At 39.3% G+C, this 12,727-nt stretch overlaps 1 protein-coding gene across 4 annotated transcripts in view; it reads left to right on the plus strand.

The window, feature by feature from the left end:
• The window catches only part of prex1 (phosphatidylinositol-3,4,5-trisphosphate-dependent Rac exchange factor 1), a 99,593-nt gene that overhangs the window by 77,827 nt on the left and 9,039 nt on the right, over positions 1-12,727 (plus strand). For all 4 annotated transcript variants that reach the window (XM_055048693.1, XM_055048695.1, XM_055048692.1 and 1 more), the window contains exons 21-33: positions 90-234; positions 1,189-1,364; positions 1,542-1,703; positions 2,055-2,265; positions 4,885-5,149; positions 6,156-6,368; positions 9,389-9,477; positions 9,821-9,903; positions 10,921-11,011; positions 11,084-11,212; positions 11,291-11,332; positions 11,452-11,669; positions 11,952-12,054. In XM_055048693.1, the coding sequence (XP_054904668.1) occupies positions 90-234; positions 1,189-1,364; positions 1,542-1,703; positions 2,055-2,265; positions 4,885-5,149; positions 6,156-6,368; positions 9,389-9,477; positions 9,821-9,903; positions 10,921-11,011; positions 11,084-11,212; positions 11,291-11,332; positions 11,452-11,669; positions 11,952-12,054 (1,927 nt within the window). The remainder of the gene's footprint in view (positions 1-89; positions 235-1,188; positions 1,365-1,541; positions 1,704-2,054; positions 2,266-4,884; positions 5,150-6,155; positions 6,369-9,388; positions 9,478-9,820; positions 9,904-10,920; positions 11,012-11,083; positions 11,213-11,290; positions 11,333-11,451; positions 11,670-11,951; positions 12,055-12,727) is intronic.

Genomic DNA, 12,727 nt, shown 5'->3' on the forward strand with positions numbered 1-12,727 from the left:
TTGAGTGGATTGATTTTAATGTCTGGACTCAGGCAAATCCCATTCTCCCCAGACAGCTTTAATCTTTTAAAATCTATTTTTCATTCTAGTGTCAGTGGGTATATCGTGCCTTTGAGGACGTGGAGGAGCTCCAGAGACCAAGCAGTGCTGGTGAGAAGGAGGAGAGTCCATTCAGGCCTTACCCAGTGGAGAACAGCTCCAACAATGAGGAAGGTACCACCACTAATGGAACAGGTGAAACACTTCTACCTTTATTACAGATTTATCCTAAAGCATGCAGCTAGCTTTGTTTAATTATAAACACCGTCTGCAATGTTGATCATATACGCAAATCTGTTGTCTAGGGGTGGGACTTGATTAAAATTTTTAATGGAGTTAAATTTTTAATTAAATAATTGCATTTTAATCAAATACTATTGATAAAATAAGCAACATTCTCAATTCAAAAACCCCTTTTGCTGATTTATTATGGAAGAAAGAGAGATAGGAGCTCAATAGATATTTATTGTTTTTAATATGTTATTTAGCATATTCAACTGTCAGTTTGGTGCAAAGTGCTATAAGACCCATTCATACTTCAGCGTTCTCCAGCTTCATGTTTAGCATAGAGAGATGCCGTTTTAGCCTTGAATAACTTTGCTAATATGCTAACTCCTTTTTGCTCAACTTGAACACAGCAATGAACTTTTCCATCAGATCGTTTCTTGGAAGTATAAACGAATTCTCAGGGAGCCGAGAGAAGCAGCTTTGTCATCCATCACTGTTGTTTGTGGATATGACCTGTGTGTCAGATTTATGGACATAGTACCGGAAACATGCAAATAAAAAGGCTCCACTCAGAAGTTTTGTATGTTTAAAAAATTAAAAAGCAATTAATTTAACACATTAAAATCTATTAAATCATTTGATTTAATAAAACTTTAATGTGTTAAAGTTTTAGTTTTTTCCTAGTTAAAAGGTGTTTTATTATTTTAGATCAGTTTTGGATCTTAATGCCTAGCCAAAGCATAGTGTTACTCTGTAAGGGACTCAAAGATGTGTTTGTCTAGAATCAGAGGAATACTGAATTACAATAATTTTGGATCTTAGATATTCAAGTATAATTATATTTTTTTATGTTAGATAATTTTTAAATAAATGGGATGTCTTTGAATGTGCAAAGTTAACCAGTGTAACATCAATCTTCAGACAACAGGGTCTGCAGACTTTCCCTGTCCACTGATCTGCCCCTGGTAAGCCTGACAGTGGATAACGTCTACTTGGAGCACGGAGTGGTTTACGAATACGTGAGCACCGCTGGAATCAAGAGCCACGTCCTGGAGAAGGTGGTGGAGCCCAAAGGCTGCTTTGGCCTGACTGCTAAGGTAGCTAACAGAACAGAAGATTATTTCAGGCCTATTTTTTCTCCATCTATCAGCATGCAGTTTCTGTTCTATTTACTAGTGAAAAATTTGGTTTGGATCAGATTCGAACTGATGGCATCAAATACTCTAAACTTTCATTTGTTACCCTTCCGTGTCCTGTGGATTTTATCTCCACAGATCCTTGAGGCGTTTTCTGGTGATGACAGCCTCTTCCTACACAATTGCAGCCAGCTCATCTCCCAGAACGACCGAGTCGTTACCATGCCACAGTACGAGTTCAGACAAATCTGTGACACCAAGCTGGAGAGCGTGAAACGTCGTATCAGCAGCTATCTGGAGGTACTGAGTCATGCTTTTGTTAGATTGGAAAGACGTATTTAAAACCTGAAACATCCCTAAACCTTTCAAAAATATAGATAAAATCCACTATGTTATGTTTGCTTCTTCTAAATACACTTCAAGTACACACAGGATGTCTAACAACACATGTATCTTAGTCTTTTAAGACCAGGGATAACACAATGGCTCTTACAGTGACATAAATGTTGCCTTTGGATCAATTAATGCTTCACCCAATTAATCTACTTTCACTTGCATAATTTACAAGTCTTCAGTTTTGTGTTTTTGTCTCAAGTAGATTGATTCAACTCAAGCTACTCTTTTCATGTTTTTTCTCATTGTTTGCCACAGTTTGCTAAGGAGCTGAGGAACAAGGTGTGGCCGTCCTTCAGGCAGGCTGGTGTTCGCCCTCACCCGCTGGGCTGCATGGACTTTGTTCCCACAAACTGCCATGTCAACCTGATGCAGGTGTCATACCCAAAAAGCATCACATCTGCAGGCAGGACTTTCAGCATCCGCTTTGGTCGCAAAAACTCCCTTTATGGCATGGACCCAGACCAAGGTACTTCTGACACACACATGCAGACTTCAGAAGCCTGAAATATACTTACTTTTTTTATGTGGATAAAAAAGCCCTTGAATTATCTTAAATGTATAAAAAAATGTAAGTTGACTTTAAATAGGTCAATCTCTGGTCTTAGATTTTGGTGTATTTTGTATTTGTATTTTCTATGTATCTTTTTCTTTTTTATGGGACTTTTCTATTGGAGTCACATGCAGACAACTGTTCTTACATGAGGCAGTTGGGGATACTTGTGGTTTTCTGCTAATATAGCTGGTAATTGCTAGCTACATAGCTATATCTCTAACTAGTTGAAAAAGAGATATAGCTCATTAATCTGACAGGCTTTAACCTTAGTATAACCACACTAGTTTTTCAAAACAACAGCTAGCTACTTTTGTCTGCATCTATCTTGGGTAAGGGCAAGTCTACCATGATTTGGCTGCCTAATGGTGTTCATCTTCATTTTTGAACGTTAATTAATGTCTTTTAACTAAAGCATGAATGTGACCAGATCTATAGTTAATTTCATATTTCTTCCTGAATAGTTTTATGCGTATCTTTTTCTATCTAATTGATTTTCTTTTGTGCATTTCTGTCCAGAATTTCATTCTTTTAGTATTAAAAAGACTTCAGTTTGAGTTGATGAAACCGGCAGAAACCCTGACATACATTAAATAAAAGGACGATTTTTAACTGTAGCACAACCACAGTGTCAATGATCTCTGACAATGGAGTTCAACTCCAGGGTTGGTGTTCATTTTTACCTATTACAATCTGTGTTCTTTAATTCCTGAGGAATGGAGAAACGGACACCAACTACAGCTTCTCACTGTGACAGTATGACCACAAGAAAAATTCTCATTCCAAATTAGATGAGTGGTTTGCTATTAGATCTCCATTTGCCTTCTACTACTCCCAGAGTATAAACATTGCAAAGAAGTTTGAAGTTCTCTCATTGCTGGAAATGTAAAAATGACGGACAAAACTTGGTACCTAACCATAAAAATAGCAAGGATCTTAGAAATTCTGCATGTGTGGAAGCAAAGTATCTGTCTTCAGCTAGCTGCACTGATCAGCTTTGTCATGACAAAACTTGGTATTAATCAGGAGTTTTTAACTTGAACTGTTGAGCTATGTCTGTTCTCAGCAACGATGAAAATGCAACACAGCTTTCTAGACAGCTTTTTAGAGCACGGCTTGTCTTCATTTCTCTTTCAAGCCCCAGCTGCGAAGCACATATCTGCCCAGCAGTCATCATCATCACATTGTTCTGCATCGTTTCTGATGTAGAACAATGGTCCTTAGTTTTGCAGTGTTTTTTTTTTTAAGTATTTCCGTGTTTTTTCACATTAAAACCTCAAACTTTAATCTATTTTGTTGGAGTTTTAATTCCAGTGATGCCGTGAAATAAACCCCAGAGTAACCAATTGTGTTCAGAGCTCAGCCAATAAGTTAATAATCCAACCGTGTCTAATTTCATCTCAGTATACATGTAGCTGTTCTCCAATGGTCAGAGAACATTAAGAAACTTTACACAGGTTTAAGTTATGAAACTATATTCTTGATCTTTGACATTCATCAAACCATCATCCACTAGTGGAAATGGTTTACTATGAATACAAGCCTAACCAAACATGGCGGTTTTCAAGGACTTTTTTTTTTCAAGGACAGTTTTGTCTACAAAGACTCCATAATTCATTTTTATTTGTTGCATTGTTTATTTATTTTGGATATTTAAAATGTCTTCCAGTTACCGTGCTAAATGTTAATTAGAAATTAAGGTTTATTGATTTCTGAAGTAGTGCATTTGCATTATTATACCATTATCATTATATTACTGAACAATGGTCTCAAAACAACAATATTTTTCCTGATCACAAAGAATGTCAGCAAATTAAATCAACTAACTCTAACTAAGAATCTGTTAGATTCTTAGCATAATTTTATTGTGACAATGACCTGAGCTTTCACAATTTTTCCAAGAACAATGGGTGAATACTTTTTGTGTGAAGACATATACCAAAAGATTTAATGCTATTATTAAACCTAAATATTGATGGAGTATAGATAAAAATATTCTCCAGATTTTGGTTAAAGAAAATATGATACATTTTCTTTGCAGTTATGCACTCCTTTGTTTAGGTCATTGAGGTTTGTGTTTATAATGCAACAACATCCAAAAAAAAGTTCAAGGACCAAGAAGTCTGTTGTTCTTTCAGGAAATAAAAAATTCTAAGTAAATTAATGTATTTGCAGGAGGAAAACATCAATTTCTTCAACATTTTAAACAAACTAACCACACATTGTTCAAACCCTCTAAGATTTGTTACACAAATTCACTCTGTCTGCAGTTCTTACATTTTTCAGCTCGCTGCTTAGTTTGACATTTAGCACAAGTAAAGAGTTTTGCATCCTGCTTTTTTCCCCCCAATAACAGTTGTGCTTTATAAGTTGTTTTCCATTAAGAGGAAAGGGAGACCAGACAATGGTGTCACTTCATACGTTTCCAACATCTGGTTTCCATATAACAGCAAGAGATGGAAGCTGCTCTTCATTCCAACAGCCGCTTCATGCACAGCGTTGTCCATTTGTAACCGTCTTCTCACTGTCCTTCAGCTCAGCTCAACCCCATGTCGCACACCCAGCACTGTGTGACCAGCATGGGCGCTCCTTCTTGGAGCTGCTCCGGTCTGCAGGGGGGTGACACCGATGGCAGCCCGGAGGAGACCCCAGACGGAGGTGAGGGCATCCAGGGAGAAGGTGGGCTGAGCTTCCTGCTCAAACAGGAAGACACAGAGACGCAGGACGCCTACATTCACCTGTACAGCCGCCTGGACGTTGCAGTAAGGGAGATGAAGCAATATGTTGCTCAAATAGACGTGTAAGTATAAGACCTGAAATATTTCTTCAGCATTGTTTTGGTCAGATGCTTTCATCCAGCAGCATTCCTAGGATTGTAAAAATACAAGGAAAGCAAATAAGAGAGGAAAAATATTGCAATTTTCCAGACTTTATCATCTCTCCCATTGTTTGTGCTTTGTTTTGTTCTTGCTCTTTTCCTTGTGTCCTTCCTCAACTCCTTCCTGCATTCCTTGTGCACTTTGTTGGGTCCTTCTTTCAGTTCTTGCCTGCTTGTGTTTATACTTTCTGCCTTTTTTCCTTTCCTTCTTTTCCTTGTTTTTTTTCTTTTTTGGTTGTTTACTTTCTTCTTCTCTATGTTGTGTTTATTTGTTTCCTGATCTCTGTCTTTCCTTTCTCCCCCTGTCTTTCTTTTTTGTGTCATCCTACCTCACTGTGCCCTTCTAGCCTCGCACTCTCATGACCTATGTTATTTCCTTTTCTTCTTTCCTTTCTTTTCATTTTCTTCCCTTTCCTTTCCTTTCTTGCTCCTTTCAAATATTTCCATTCCTCTGTTCTAGTTGTGAGCTGTGTTTCATCATCATCATCATCATTACCATTAACATCACCTGCTGGGTCACAGTTTACCATCTGTCTGTAAAGAAACTAACCCATGCTGTTATCCCAGGCCACGCCCTCTCAGAGCCGTTTGGCGGGCGGCCTGTGTTTCTGTCTGCCCTTTGCCTTGTTTAAGGCCTCGGTTTACAGAAGGGTCATTCTTCAGCCCCAAATCATTTATGGAGCAGACTCAGAACAGGAACAGGGAGTGAGTCCAGGATAACATCTAGAGAAAGAGACGCACATTGTGTGTTTATGCCGAGGAAGGGGTGTGAAAGCGAGAATGAATAGATGTGTCTGTTTCACTTTGGAGTGTTTATTTGAACATAAATATCAGCACATTGCTCTGGTTTGGTACTAAGAATACCTTAGGCTAAATGGTAATCATGTTCCAAAAAATAAAACGTTTCTCATTGTTTTTGGTTCCTCAGCCTCCTGTCATCAATCACTGAACCCACCCACCTGGATGGGGAAGGCGAGGAGCACACTGCTGACGAGTCGGGTCAGCCTTTGGCTCCCTGTGAAGACAGCTGTGATCAGGACAAAGCAGAGCCAGGTGGCATTAAAAAGGTTTGCTTCAAGGTGAACGAGGAGGACCAGGAGGACTCTGGGCATGACACCATGAGCTACAGGGACTCCTACAGGTGAGCTTCCTCTCTTTCTACCTAAAACTCACCAATGTTTCAACTAGGTCACCTTAAATCCTAGAAATAATAACCTGTTGATGAAAAATGGAGTTTATATTGTTAACACCTCTTTTTTTTTCTGGCGCTACTACATCCATAAAATATAAACAACATTCAGATTCAGTTTTTTCTGAGTTTTAATGCTTCTCATTTCCCCTTCTTGCAGGCTACAATTAGTCCCAGATGTTGGCATTCTGACTGGAAGCTAAAAATGACTTCAAAATGATTTGGTCAGGGCTGCTTATGTCATTTTGCTTGTTGTGAGTTAATTCAGCACTATGTGTGCCTGCGTAATGCACTGGGCCGAGCTCCACCGAGCCCCACCTTTTACACCACCCACTAAGATGCAGTTATTGGTTGTTGGTGTGGTGGCCGCTGTGTAATACAGCCAAACTGTTTAGGGTGCGGCCCCCTCACCAGCTCTGTCATTAGAGCCAGGTCCGCTACGTGAAACACAGCCACGTCATCGTAATAATATGCAAAGGAAAATGTTGCTGCAATGGGGAGTGTAATATGCACAAGCTCACGCACACAAACACGCACACAGAAGGTGTGTAAGGACAGAAAGGTAGCAGTAAAAGAGCTGTGTGCTCAGAAGAAGCAATTAGTGGCAGACCACAAAATACTCAAATGCAAACTAGACACTTTCAGGTTTGATGCTGCTTTCCCTTTCCAAAATCACTGCTTCCAGTAGTAGGACTTTGTGGCAGACATTTAATTATACACACTTTTTTACAATGGGATGGGCAAAGAAAGTGACATGTATATTAGGACTGTCGTAATTAACAATAAATCAATTGATCACAGAATAAAACTATTTTCTCATTTCTCTCTTTCTACCAAAAACTGAATGATGAAAATTTTCAGTCTGCTCCTTTTGTCTCAACTAGACATTTTTTGAAGGACAATTTTGTTTACACAGACTTCATAATTAATAGTTTTTGTAATTTATTTTAGGTATTTAAAACATCTTCCAGATTCAGTGTTAAATGTTTATTATATATTAAAGTTTATTGGTATTTGACAGTGTGATCTTGCGTTTTTATCCCATCATTATATGACTTGAAAGTGGTCATAAAGCAACAATATTAATGTTTATTACACTTACATCTGGGGAAATTTATCGTACAGAAAGAATTTATTGTGACAGCCCAAATTTATGAGAAGATTTCTACAGAATCTATATTAAAAAGACAAATAAAAGATGTAACTCAGAGCTACTAGCCACAGCCTTTTGTGATGGCCTTTCTGCAGTCATAAAAGTGGTGTGATGGTGATGTGCATCGCTGACACAGAAGAGTTGAGAAACCCCGGTTCATGTGAGCAGGAGCAAGTGTTTTTATTCTAAACTCTGCATCCAGTTATGACAGATTAAAGTTCAGAGTGTCTGAGGTGATTAATTCTCCTTAAATACTTTAAATGATGTAATTCAGATAGAATTTACTGCATATCCTTCTTCACATTGCTGAAATGCATTTATTGATGATGCGTCAGCCTTGGAAGTATAATTTAAGAGCGCTTCATAATTACGCGTCCCGCTGACTGTATCTGACTTTGTGGCATTTTATGAGCATTTTGGCTGGGAAGAAAACACATGATGCGACAGATCCAGTCTGTAAGATAAACAGAGGAGTAATGTCAAAGTGAAGCTGTTGCTCACTTTGTGTTGTATTCTCCTAACAGCTTTGGATCTACAGATAAATTAATCTCTGTATAGTCTATCTGAGCAGTTCTGTTTGTTTTGGGTTTACTTTCCAGGCAAACCTGTGATGAGAAACTGTAATTATCTCAGCAGCACTCACATGGTTGGCAGCAGCTTTCTGAGGCTAAATTAGGAAAATAGCTTTGTGTGTGTTTCAGACTGTCACACACAGGAAGTGCGTGTGTGTGCCACCCCAATATACTCCAAGTGTACATCCACATATCCAGATGGGGGACTCAACCAACTTATATTAACTCTCCCCTGAGTTTTATTGCCTCTGTGGTTCCACTAGGCAACCAGCACAAATACACACTCACAGACACACATTAACCTCAGAATAACAAGGCAGGTGAATTCCTGACCCAGCACACCCGTTTTCTTTTTTCATCCAGCTCCGCCTGATGCCAGAGGAAGATAAAGCCACAGTTGTCATTTTTGGACCTCATAATTGCTGGTCGGCTTTTGTCCTGGTAGCACAGGCTGTGAATCACTCATAGCTCCTCTAAGGGGATTTCAGGAGCATTCGCTTAACTCTGTGCATAATTTGAATGTTGAATTATGTAATGTACAACCATAAATGCCTTCTTTACAGAACTTTCTTGGGAAGGTAAGAATTGTGTGAGCAAAGCAAAGTCTTGTGTTCATGCATCTAAACTTTATTTGTTTTATTTAAAACAAATAAAAATTGCTCTTAGATGTGCTAATCGAAGGACTGTTCAGTCTTATAGTTTTTTTTCTTGTAGGACATTCTGTGACTCCAGTTGGTCTGAAACTAGCTGCTAATATACCTTAGCTAGCTAGTTAGCTTTTTTTTTCGTCTATAATGGTGCGAACGTATCACCAGCTGGTTGCTTTTTACCACTGGCCCACTTCTGTTGCCAACAGATAAACAGTTTCCAACAGGATCCCCTAGTTATCCCCTATATTTACATGTTTTTTTTCAGTCTTAAATTTCATTCAACCTGGCATTTAAAGCTCTTAAAAAGTCTTAAATTTGACTTGCTGAAACCTGTATGAGGTCGTTTTAACAAAACCAGTTTATGTAAACTGTAAAAGCAAGAATGTATTCTAAGTAAAACCTTTATGGGTGCTTCTATTTGTGAATCTAAGAATTGTTTTATCATTTAATTATGCTTGGTCTCACCCTCTGTAAATAAAAAACTGTCAGATACAGTCAGCGGGACGCATAATTATGAAGCGCTTTTAAATCATAGATTTAAGCTGCTTTATAACACACATTTACTCTGTCATCTTCTGCTTTTTTGCATATTTGCAGTGAATGCAACAGCAACCGGGACTCAGTTCTGTCCTACACCAGTGTGCGAAGCAACAGTTCTTACCTTGGGAGTGATGAGATGGGATCAGGTAACGGACAAGATCGAATCAGTCACAAATATTCTGTTGTGTTTGGATTTCTGGTTAAGTAATTTTTTATCATGATGTTAATTGGATGACAGAACAAAACAAATGACTTTCACATTCTGGAGAAGAAAATTCCTTAGATTTGTTTCTTGTTTTCTGTTTATTCAAACTTTAGATGCTAAGGGAGTGATGAGATCAGATTCATCAGAAACTTTTTTATTTGTTGCCTCGATTCTTCGTTCTAAATGTGTGCTTTCATTGAAGAATGGAACATAAAAAATGCTTCGCCTTTGTTTCTTTGTTCTTGTCCTGAACCTTTTCTTTGACATTTTGTCGGGTCCAAAAGGAGACGAGTTGCCCTGTGACATGAGGATTCCCTCTGACAAGCAAGACAAGCTACATGGCTGCCTGGAGCACCTGTTCAACCAGGTGAGTTCCAGTCTGTGCATTACATTTCATAGATTTACATTGATATTCAAAACAATATCCACTTAACATGTGACAATCTAAAATGAATTCAATTTTTAGTGGTTTTACATCTTTTCAGTTGGTCTTTTGGAATCAAACCAACCCATTTACATAAACAGAACATTATCTCGGACTTCTTCACGAGCAGCGGAGAAAAATCCGAAAAGGTGCACAATGTTGGGTCTGACGGGTTTTTTTTTTCCAAACACTGGCTAATACTGATCATCTCTGGATAGCTGCACATACAGTCATAAATTATTACACTGACCACAATGGTACTTTTGGAACATCACAAACCAAACTTATTATGAACGGATCCTGTTTGGTTACAGTTGAATTAAGCGCTGCCACCTGCTTCTCCTCCGCTGACTCGGCAGCGGCTCTCTAACTTGATGAACCAACATGCAGACGACGGCAGAGATCGCCTCTATCAGATCCTCAGAATAAAGCTTATGTAAGAGCATAAAGCTGCCAGGTTAGAAGAGTCAATAAGCATGATGACGCTGATCAGTTGGATGAATAAAATAGCCCGGATTATGCTGTATTGTCTCACATTTCTCTGGCAGTCTTTTTTTAAAGAATATTTTCGGGACTAGTTGCCTTTATTTGACAGCAATCTGATAGGAAGGGAGCAGGGAGAAGACAGCAGGCATGGGCCCAGCGAACCGAGGACAGGACTCACTCACCAGACTACAGCGGTCGACAGTCTTTTTTGCAGGGCACCGTGCTAACCACTACACCACGCAGCGTCCTTATTCCAGTAGACCTTGCTGAAATTTTGGGAAATTATTAAAATTTTTATACAATTTGAGCTGTTTGATGAACTCATCTTGTTTACTTTCTTTCATTTTCTTGGGAAAATCTGTTTTGTCACATGATTGCGACTGGCCCCATAAAAAATTATTGCACAGTAAAAAATTGACTAGTTTACTGGTCGAGTAGTTGGTGTAACTTCTGATTCTACTGAACTTTTTGCAGGTTGAATCAATCAACTGTCTCCTCAAAGGATCTGTGATGACAAAGGCCTGTGAGGAGATCAAGCACTTTTATTCAGACCACAGTCAGCCAGGTACGTATCCACCTTGTAACAGAGAAAATCTCATGCTGCTTCTTCCTTTAATGCATTTTTTCCTTTGAACAGAGTTCTGCCAGACTGAAGACTGGACCGTCCGCAGTCGCTATGTCATCCACAAGAACATCCAGGAGGATCCCTGGAACATGCCCCACTCCATCAAGAACCTGGTGGAGAGCCTGCAGAGATTCGTGGATGGTGAGCAGAAGACGAGCTGCTGCTCTCATCTTCCTTCAGACTCAGCTGCTTCATCTCGCTTTCATTATGCTCCCACAGATGGGAAGAACCAGCTTCTCCTGGCACTGCTCAAATGCACGGGTCAGAGCAAAAACATGTTCAGAACCACATTTCTATAGATCAGGAAAATTAGAGCACACATGCCATGTGGCATTAAAAGTTACAGTCCAGCTTCACCTTATTGTTGCTTCCATGTCCAGACACATCTCTGCAGCTGCGCCGGGATGTGATCTTCTGCCAGGCGGCGGCCGGAGCCCTCTGCACACTGGCAGAGCAGCTGCTGATGGCGTTACGCTCCCGCTTCAACAACGCTGGAGAGTACCAGGAGGACAGCAAGGAGACCAGCCGCAAGTGGCTGGAGCAGATATCTGTCATTGGCGTTCTACTGCACTTCCAGTCCGCACTTTCTCCATACCTAGTGAGTCCAGACATTCATATTTTTGTTCCAGAAACCACCAACTCTGGGCCAGATGTTAGAACGGTCCTATTCTTCTAAATGTGGCCCTGCACAAACCCAGTGAATTTTTATAGATTAACAGAAAGTGGTGCATTTTTGAAAAGAGAAATTAAAATGATACAAATTCTCAAATTACTTTTGAAAGGCCTTCAGTTTGCTTTTTGATTCAGATGTTCTGGATGGGTCAGGTTTTGACAAGTGCTGATGGACTTCAGAGCTTTCATTCTGTCTTTCCTGTGGCAGAAAGCAGAGCGCACCATGCTGGAGGACACCAAGGCGGCGCTGCTGGACTTGGACAAAGTCAGTGTGTACTTCAGACCGCTGGAAGACGAGTGTCTGATCGCAAGTAAGAGACTTGATTGACAGAAAACGGCTTTTTGAAGCAAAATTTACCTGGAACAAGCAGCTGTCCAGTTTGACCAGCTTTAGGTTAGAGATGGGCATTTATTATGAAAAAATTCTTTTCATAATCAATGTTTTTTTCCATAATCTTTATTGCTGTCATAGTGGTACTTGAGAATATCATGATAAAACTCGAAGTCCACATCGCTCATCCTTACTTTAGATAAAGATGTGCTTTTAGATTGGATCAGAGGTATTGATCTCCAGTTTTCACTGAATAAAGAATCCAAACTCATGCATCCTGACAGGATGCTCCAAGACACAATGCAATATTTACACTTTCTTACATATTTATTTGAAAAGGTCACTTTAACTACTCATAAACGCCTCCAGCATCCAAAGGCCTTACATGCCTTTTTGAAGAAATATTCATTTTGCAGCATTAAGGTGAAGTAGTAATTTGTGTGTTGCTAAACAGTTTAAAGTGAAAGCATTTATTTCCCTGCACAGTTCTTCTTCCTGGTTGTTTAAAGTAACTATTCTTCTGATGTTTACGAACCACCTGAGTAAAGCTGTGAATCAGCTATTAAAAGACTGAGTTTTGCTTTTTAATTAAAAAATGAATAACATTTTTTGCTGTTAATTTCCGGCTTACTGGAAACCAACAACAGACGACT

Source organism: Poeciliopsis prolifica, unplaced genomic scaffold (assembly GCF_027474105.1).
Source record: "Poeciliopsis prolifica strain line A6 unplaced genomic scaffold, Auburn_PproV2 SCAFFOLD027, whole genome shotgun sequence".
NCBI lineage: Eukaryota > Metazoa > Chordata > Actinopteri > Cyprinodontiformes > Poeciliidae > Poeciliopsis > Poeciliopsis prolifica.